The sequence below is a fragment of the Stegastes partitus genome, unplaced genomic scaffold (genome assembly GCF_000690725.1).
Source record: "Stegastes partitus isolate 25-593 unplaced genomic scaffold, Stegastes_partitus-1.0.2 Scaffold2582, whole genome shotgun sequence".
Taxonomy (NCBI): domain Eukaryota; kingdom Metazoa; phylum Chordata; class Actinopteri; family Pomacentridae; genus Stegastes; species Stegastes partitus.
In genome coordinates, this window is record NW_007580313.1 from 26,795 (window position 1) to 36,016 (window position 9,222).

The 9,222-nt window shown below is 42.6% G+C and overlaps 1 protein-coding gene across 11 annotated transcripts in view; it reads left to right on the top strand.

Annotated features, from left to right (window-relative positions):
* The window catches only part of LOC103375402 (EH domain-binding protein 1-like), a 27,263-nt gene extending 18,267 nt beyond the window's left edge, over positions 1-8,996 (top strand). For 9 of the 11 annotated variants that reach the window (XM_008305665.1, XM_008305670.1, XM_008305669.1 and 6 more), the window contains 8 exons: positions 4,768-4,999; positions 5,097-5,245; positions 5,405-5,453; positions 6,576-6,900; positions 8,002-8,072; positions 8,231-8,279; positions 8,392-8,444; positions 8,855-8,996. In XM_008305665.1, coding sequence (XP_008303887.1) covers positions 4,768-4,999; positions 5,097-5,245; positions 5,405-5,453; positions 6,576-6,900; positions 8,002-8,072; positions 8,231-8,279; positions 8,392-8,444; positions 8,855-8,983 — 1,057 coding nt within the window. In that variant the 3' untranslated portion in view covers positions 8,984-8,996. The remainder of the gene's footprint in view (positions 1-4,767; positions 5,000-5,096; positions 5,246-5,404; positions 5,454-6,575; positions 6,901-8,001; positions 8,073-8,230; positions 8,280-8,391; positions 8,445-8,854) is intronic. The other 2 variants (XM_008305667.1, XM_008305666.1) reach the window with 2 other exon arrangements.
* The last annotated feature ends 226 nt before the right edge of the window (positions 8,997-9,222 follow it).

Sequence of the window (9,222 nt, forward strand, 5' to 3'; positions counted from 1 at the left end):
AGAGGGAAAAGGAGGAGAGAAAGAGATTGGAAAAGGTGAAAGAAGAGATGGAGAGAAAGGGAGAGGGAAAAGGAGGAGAGAAAGAGATTGGAAAAGGTGAAAGAAGAGATGGAGAGGAAGGAAAGAGAAAAGGAGGAGAGAAAGCGGTTGGAAAAAGAGAGGAAAGAGAGAGAAGAGGCAGAGAGGAAAGAGAGAGAAAGGCTGGAGAAGGAACAGGAAGAGACAAGAAAGAGGCTGGAAAAGGAGAGAGAAGAGATGGAGAGGAAGAAGAGAGAAAAGGAGGAGAGAAAGAGGTTGGAGATAGAGAGGAAAGAGATGGAGAGGAAGGAGAGAGTAGAGGCAGATAGGAAAGAGAGAGAAAGGCTGGAGAAGGAACAGGAAGAGACAAGAAAGAGGCTGGAAAAGGAGAGAGAAGAGATGGAGAGGAAGGAGAGAGAAAAGGAGGAGAGAAAGAGGTTGGAGATAGAGAGGAAAGAGATGGAGAACAGGCAGCGGGAGGAGAGAGAAAAAACTGAGGCAGAAACAAAGCTAAAGAGGGAAAGTGAGGAAAGAAAGAAGGAGGAGAAAGAAAAAGAGGAGAGGAGAAAGACGATGGAAAAGGAGAAGAACAGAGAAGGAGATAAAGAGGGAGAGACTCCTCTTGGCGTTTTAAACGATCAATCAAACAACTGGCCGCCACTGAGGGAGGCAGAATTAGATGATATTGCATATGATGAGAGGCTGCAGGTTAATGCTGAAGAATTGGTCTGCAAATCTGATTCCAAACTAGCGAAGGCAGTGATCCCTAAAGCTGAAAGCAGTTCAGTTTCAACCAAAGCACCTGCTTCTGTCCAGGCAGCCAAACCAATAAACATTACGTCTGAGGACTCTGTTAGAGCTGCTAAGAAAGCGATGGACAATCCTGGTCTGAGATCAGCGAAAACAGGCACATCCCATCTTAAACATGCCGCCATCCCCGTGTGGCTGAGAGAGGAGGAGGACGAGGAAATAGAGTATGAGAGAGGACAGGAGGATCTGGGCTCCGTCTGGCTGGCTGAGCTGTACATGGAGGGGGAAGCAGGGTGAGTAAGAGGCTGTGGGAGGGATAGATAACAGCGGGGAGGGGAGAGAGGTGAGTAACTGGGAGAGAGTTGGCTATATGAGAGATATCTGCTTGTTGTGGATTTAGAGTTCTGTGCCTGTAGTGTTTTTTGTGTACAGTAACCAGACTTTAACCGACTTTGTCTGCAGGGAAGCTGTATTTACTAAACTTCACTACCCTTCGATTAATGAGGGTTTGGCCTTTTCCTGCAAGTCTTTGTCAAGAAAGTGTGTGTTGGCATGCGAGTCATGTCCGTCTCCTCCCAAAGAACATCGTTACTGTGTTGTTTTGACGGAAACTGGGACACATTTTACTCTGGTTATGACATTTACTACACTGTCGGGGGGACACGAGACAAAGATACTGCGTGTAAAGAGAGGGAAGTTACTATTAGCTATTTGAGAGCGCAAAATGACAGAGTGAGGCCATTTATGACCTTCATCACACCTCTACTGATTTATTTTTTTTAAATCTATGACATATATTCTAAAATGTTCTAATGTAAATAATTATGGTTTTCAATTATTTTTATGCAAAAAAAGAAAAGTTGAAAACTCATCTCCACCAGTTGAGCTGTTTTCATTTGGGCATTAAGTATCTCCCTCAAGGCCTCTGCAGCCGTTAATCTTACCATGCCTGGCCTGTTAGCCATGATTCACTGCAAAACATTAAAATGCGGTAATTGGAAGTGGAAAATTACAATAAAAGCAAAGCCTATAATGTTTTTTTTTTTAAATTATAAATGACCCCACTCAACTTTCCATTATCCTCTCCACACTAATCGGCCAATTCCTGTAAAAAAACATAAAAAATTATGGGAGAAGTAGACTGAAAAATGAATGGTAGGAAACATCTTTCCAATTTAATATATAATAATGACACACATAAATATATGACTGGGGTCATGAATTATCACACTTAAAGGTTAATGTAGTTGGCCTGTGATTTGCCTGCCAAAGTACTCTAAGCCTCGTAGCAGCTGGCAATTTGGTTAAAATATGTCACTCTCCCTTTTCAGTCATGACTCACTGTGACTTACAATTTCTGATCCGATCTCCAATGCCCAAATAAACTTCAATAAATACAACTAAAACTGCTTTTAATTACAGAACTTGCCTGAAATGATCGTTCAATATTCATAGATACATTGCTCACAGGAACTGCTAATAGCTAATTTTCTTGTATATGCATGGAAATAAACGACAAAAAATCACTCTAGTTGCTGTCTGTGCACATGTGCAGCAGTACTGCTGCAAGCATGGGAAATGCGTCGGTCTGCGTAGGATGTACCTGCATCTATTGTGTTTCTGTCTGTGATTGCACTATTTACACAAATAGCTTCTTAAATTTGTTCAGTAGCAGCTCAGTAGCATGTCTGGTAGCATGGACGAATGGAATTAATTGGTCATTGGATGCCGCAGTTCAGTCGAGGCTGGAGCACGTTTGAATCTGATGTTTCGCTTTGGTCGAGTGAACCACTTGTAGTTCGGTGTAATCTCACATAGCCAGATCTCTGTTCTGTTCTGGGAGTCTTGGGGAAAATCTTGTCCAAAAGACTCCAAGTCAAAGCCTTGAGACAAACATGAGCTCAGCTGAGTGTGGAAAAAGCCCTATAAGGAACGCCAGCGCCATTCTCTACTTTTAGTAAGTTTTGTGCTTGAATATCTTCCAACCTTTATGAGATGGAGCTCTGGCTGTGTGAGATGAGTGGTGGTATGTGGCCGGAGGAGAGTGGGGCATGACAAGGCTGGTTGAATCTTTGGTTGGTCAGTTGTGTCAAAAGCACATCGGTTCAGCTCTGAAATCTCATTTTCTGTCTTCAGCCCAGGACACCCCACTCCTGTAATGGAAAAGCCCTCCTCGCCCCCCTGCAGTGAACAAGCTCTTTACTGGAGCTCTGCTGCCAGTCACCCAGACAAACCTGAGTCCTTAACTAGTCAGACTGACAGTCCACATGCTAACCTTCCTTTAGTGTCTCCACAGACAGAAGCAGTTAGTACAACAATTATGGACAAACCTGCTCCTCAACATAATGAGGCACAAGAACAGTCATTTAAAGGACAGAGAGAAGATCATAGCCTGGAGGTAGCAGCCAATGAGGAGGGAGTTCAATCTTCGGTGGTGCCTTGGCCCCTTCCCCCAAGCACCAACACTGCCAGCATGCACTTGGACTCAAAACACACAAAGACACACACAGACATCAATAAGGTTCCAAAAGACACAAAGATAGCCACAGACTCACACAAGAGTCTTGAAATGAAGATTGAGAAAGACATGAACTACCCAAAGGCCTCCAGTTTGAATAAGGACACCACAAAGACTGACAGTCCTCAAATGAACAACAGTATCTCCAAAGACCAGCAGCTCCAAGAAGAGGAAAGACTGTTGTTGGCTAAACTTCGCCTGATGTCAGGTGATACATCTCCTGTGTCCGGCCCTCGCGGTATGAAGCGGCTCATTCCTGTCCCTGGAGACATTGACTGTGATACTATGGAGCCCAAAAGCCAGTCAGACCCCAGTAACCTTAGTGATCCCAGTCGGCACGCAGTTATTCCCTGCTTTGACGCTCTGCAGGAAATATCGCTAACTGAGACAGAAGAGTCACTGGGAGAGGAGGACGTGTAAGTCAGCATAGGCTGTAAACCTGTGCTGCTCTGTGAAAATGAAAAACAGCTGAAGCCTTGTATGTTTGGCTGTTTGACATGCAGAGCTGCTGACTTTAGATATGAGTCAGACTTTAAAGGGACTTCAACTAATTTTACTACTCAGCCTTATAATGTTTTCTATGGCTGTCAAATATGAGACATTAACCTTCTCCTGCTTTGCAAACTTGGAGTGTAGCGGTCATGAGAGATGCTTCTGTTTAATGAAGAGATGCTGCTGAATTTGATCCAGCCATGTGGAGGATCCAGAGGCTTTGGAGCAAAAAAGAAAGTCCAGACATGTATCTCTTTTCAACCACTCTTTTGAGTATTGCAGTGCAACACCTAATTACTGAAGTCCCCCTTTAGGTCATGAATATGAGTACATTAGACTTTACTTACTTGACTCCAGGAAGATTTAGCATGACTGAAATAAAGAAAGCAAGTGTTGAAATCCCAGAAGAATAAAAGAAAATAAATGAGACAGCGACAGGCAGCGTTTGTGTAACCACACAGCTGGAATGTTTCATTATTTGGCCGGTTGGAGAGCACAGTGTTGAAACGCTGTTTCATGTTCTGAGACATAGCTTTGACTTTCCTTGGCTGACTTCAGGCTTGATTGTTCAAAAAAAAAAAAAAGGCAGCTCTGATGTTGTGTATGTGAGTTTGTTGTCACACGAGTGCATGTGTAGTTTTGCTGTTAGTTGTGTTTCTCAGCTGAATGTTCAAAGAATCAGATACATAGATAACTGGGGATAAACTTGTCAAAAGAACAGCATAGATCTGCTTTGAGGCAGCCATGTTGCAAATCCAGATACAAATCTCTTAGATGCTTTATGTTTCCCATCATGGCTTCTAACATCAAGTCAGTGTTGTGATCGACTCGCTGCTCATGGTCATGCTGCAAGCTTGCATGTCTCCTGCTCAGATCTGTGAATCACTGTTGGCAATGCTGAGACTAGACCGCTAGATGATGTCATTCCTTCTTCTAGATAAAATCTGTTATTCTGTTCATCATCCACTTTTTGTCTCATCTCCTCGTAGGCGAAAATACCGGGTGGCTGACGTCCCTGACGGTGGGCAAAAGAAACCAGCATCTCTTCCAGAAGACACCAGTGACAAACGCACAAACACACACATCACTTCTCCACATCAATGTGAGATTACGACATTTCGTCTTCCTACGTTACCAGAGGAGGAAACCTCCGACCTTAAGACCCCTGAGCCTGTTCCGGTGGTCAGAGAGGAGGCTGATGGGAAGGACGACACCACTGAGGTAAATACTGTTACAATATACAACACCGACATTCACATGAACTCAAGCAGACATGTATAAAAAATCAAACATCTTTTCCACCCTCATCTTCCTCCAGGGCCTGGTGAACTCCAGCCAGTCGCTGCTGCAGTGGTGTCAGAACGTCACCAGCGGGCATCAGGGGGTGAAGGTCACAAACTTCAGCACGTCCTGGAGGAACGGCCTCGCCTTCTGCGCTATCCTACACCACTTCCACCCAGACAAAATGTACGTCATTTGTTGCAAGTTTTGTAACTGGTCCTATATTGTGGGTGCATTTTTGTATGTTTCACTTAAATACAGTCATGTTAAGCATTTAAGTTAAACCATTAATTTAAATAGTGTAATGTTCTCACTCATTTTCCCCTGCTTTTGTTCTGTTATTAGAAATTTTGACCAGTTGGACCCTCATGACATCAAGCTCAACAACAAGAGGGTGAGGAGTATGTTAATGAGTTTCATATTTAAGTCGGGGCAGTTTATTTGTGTCGCATATTTAAAGAGCACAAAATGTTGGCCAAAGTTGACCATTAAAACAAATTGCATTTCATTAAAAACAAATAAATCAGTTTAGAATCATGAAATACAAACCATTACAAAGGTAGTCTGTACCCTGGACTCTGGACTGTGTACCCAGATAAAAACTGAAATACGGTCTAAACAAGAAATGCTAGCAAATAAAAATCTGTTTTTAATGGAGATTTGAAAACCAGTGGTGAAGTTGGCAACCTGAGAGAGCAACCGGTTTGACAAATAAGCACAAGTAACAGCATTTTCTAATTAATCCTGCACTGAACAGGTAGCCAATGTAAGAATGACAGAATAGGTGAAATATGCTCTTCATGGTCGTTTCATGCACCATGTCATCAGCATTTTTTGCACTTCACTACTTTTCAGAAATCACTTTTAATGGTGTTGAAGTAAAGGGTCAAAATGCAGAGGAATTCTGCAAGAAGTCTGCTTTTTTTTGTTAGTAATATTCTGAATAGTCTGTCTTATGACCTCTGCTTTATGGATAAATACACCCAATTAATACTTTTTTTTTTTTTTTTTTTTAACTAAGCCAGGGAACAGGATATGGAATCAACTCCAGTATCTTTTTAGGGTAATATTAACTGTAAATTAAAACATTTCAAATTTCTTTTGATATGGTGCAGAGGAGCTGGGCTTGCTTATAAAAGGGCTGAGTGAAGTGCCTGCATAAACCCCAAAGCTCCACCAAGAAGATAAAGAAACTGTGTGTTTTCTTTGTGGTGAAGGAAAAAAAAGGTCTACAGAATACTTTTCGTACCCATAAACTGTGCTCATCGAGCATATTGGTGTGAGTACACTGTGTTCCAGAACCTAAAAGCGACCCCAATGAGTGTGTCAACATTTTCATTGGCTCCAAAGAAAAGTGTTAAAAGTTGGGGTTATGTCCTTAATGTGTCTCAGTCGGGCTCCCGAGAAGATTCTGTGTGTGTGTGTGTATGTGTGTGGTTTTTTCAGAGTGTTGTTTAAGCCATTGTTGTTACCTCTGTTCTAACACTCGCATCATCATCTTTTCTGACACCATCAGGCGTTCGATGGTTTCGAGGCTCTGGGCATCTCCCGTCTGTTGGAGCCGTCCGACATGGTTCTTCTGTCCGTCCCTGACAGGCTCATAGTTATGACTTACCTCAGCCAGATCCGCACACACTTCACCAACCAGGAGCTGAGTGTGCTGCAGATTGAGCACAACAGCAGTCAGTCCAGCTACGGCCTCGCCCCCTCCGGTCCTGCTCCCACCAACGTTGACGCTGCTGCTTTCTGCATGGCCAGACTCAACGAGGGAGTGAGTCTGGAAGAAGGAGGAAGCAGCACGCTCGTCGTCCCACCTCCGAGAACCAAGCGACTGGGTAAAGGTACCAGCTTCGCTTGCCCCCTGGCCTGTAAACATTTCAGCTATCTTTTTCCAGTTTTAAATTCTTATATTGTACATCTTAATGATTATTTTTTACCATGGGTGATCCTATTTATCATCACTGAATTAGGCTAAATCTGTGGGTTTATCACAACAAACTGTGCAGGTGGAGCTACAGCTCTTTATAATGTCCAAATGTATTCAGACCTTCTACGAAAGGCATGTTGGATTCCATGGAAACATAAAAATATTAAACCGGAGCAAAATAGAATCAAGTCTGGACAGTAGGAATGAAAATACGAAAGCGGAAAATATGTGTGTTTCTGGGAAATGTGAATCAGCAGAGTTTGAATCAAGAAGACAAGAAGCACAAATAAAAAAAGAATCATTGATTCAAACGCACAAAACCTCAGTTAAGATTCTAGTGGGTTTCCCAATGTTCCTAAATACAGCGGATGCTGTTGTGCTGAGGTCAGTGGAAAATGTGGATAAAATGATGCACATCTGCAGTTTTACATTTGATGGAGATGCACCAACAAACGTCATTCATGATTACAGAATAGTTATTAATATAATATTCGTAATGAACAGTAGTGTATCCAATATAGTATGAGATATGAGAGTCGTAAAGTTTAATGTTCTAACTTCAAATCTCCAGAAGGGCTCCCAACACATGAATGATGGAGTCCTACGTAAGCCCAGTATTTCTTGCCAACGTTGTGCTCATATCACTGGTTTGTATCCTGTGTTGGAAAAAAAAGGTGACATCATGTCCCCTTGTGCACTAATCACGATGCCTTAATAGTATAATTATAATGCGATGGCCGTGTTGGTGTTGTTTACTTGTGTTGCCAGGCAAGTGTTTATCGAATCTGCTGAAACTACAACCACACAGTCCTGATGAAGCAGATTACACGCATTTTTTTCCAAAATTAACTTCCATTGTGGCCAGTTTAGCCTTTAATTTTTGTAGATTTAATGTGCAACGAAAAATACTTTAATCCGGGTTTGGAACAAAGCGTTCAGAGGCTTTAAATGTGGCTTAAAGGGAATGAGGCTCAGTAAGTCCAACATTTGATTGTTCGTTTGTGTCTGTTTTTAGTGGACGATCCAATTACTCCAGTTCCACCTCCGAGGTCGGTTACCAAGGTGGTCAAATCTGGACCGGCTCAGGTGACACTTTGTTTTTTTCATTACTTCAACTGACGCAACTGATGTAATTATCCAAAACAACTTCAAAAACTCTGTTACAAATACAATGTCCATTCTCAGAGAACCCTTTAATGCCAGCTTTGCATTAGCTACACATATCATGTGTTCTTCCTCTTCAGGGTGACGACACAGTGAATAATTCTGCTAAAGAAAACACTAATAACACAGGTAGGCACCTAAAACCGGAGCCTTTCCGAGACTCAAACATTTTGCACATCTTGTCCTAATTCTTCTTTTTCCATCTCACTTTAATCCATCCTCTGTGTGTCCATGTGTGCAGAGTTGCAGAGTGTAGCGGGAACCCAGCCTCCCAAACCAGAAGAGGAAACAATGGTCAGTTAAATCTTCTTCAGTTTTTCTCTTCTCTACTTCATTCCTCTGTCTCTATCACTCTGACAGCATCATTAATGTGACTGATGGCTGCAAGCGGGACAAATCACATCTGCTGTTTTCTTTTACAAAAGCTGCTCAATTCATTATGAAAAAAAAAAAAAAAGCATTTCCAGGGTTTTGATCATTCTGCATTCACAGCTTGTATTTTCCATCCTGTTGGCCTCTCTCTAATCTTTTGACCTTCTTTTTCTCGTTTCCCCTCTTTACTTTCCAACTCCTTTTTTTCCCCCCTTTTGATCTCCTTTCCCCATTCCCCTGTCGTCGTGGCTTTCTTCCATCGTCTTGTGTATGTTCATGTGCGTGTTTGCATCTGTGTGCGTGTGTGTGTGTGCGATGGGGGTTGTGGTCAGTGTCTGCAGGACACCAGCCAGTATGTGTTGAGTGAGCTGGCTGCGCTGGAGACGGAGCAGAAGCACATCGACAGCAGGGCTGCAGTGGTGGAGAGACGACTGCGAAGCCTCATGGAAACAGGCGAGTGACACACAACATACACACACACACACACACAGTTAGATGTTTGAGTGACCGAACAGTACAGAATTCACTTAAGCAGATTTAAACCAGATCTGTGACCTTCCTCTTTGGTCTTACCTTAAACAGTCAATACAAAATGGTTTTAATTCATGTGGGATCAACAGTTTGTGTGGTCGGGGGGGATATTCCCAAGACCTACTGCAAAGGAGTTGTGGTGGCAGTGATGTGGTGTATAAATATCCAC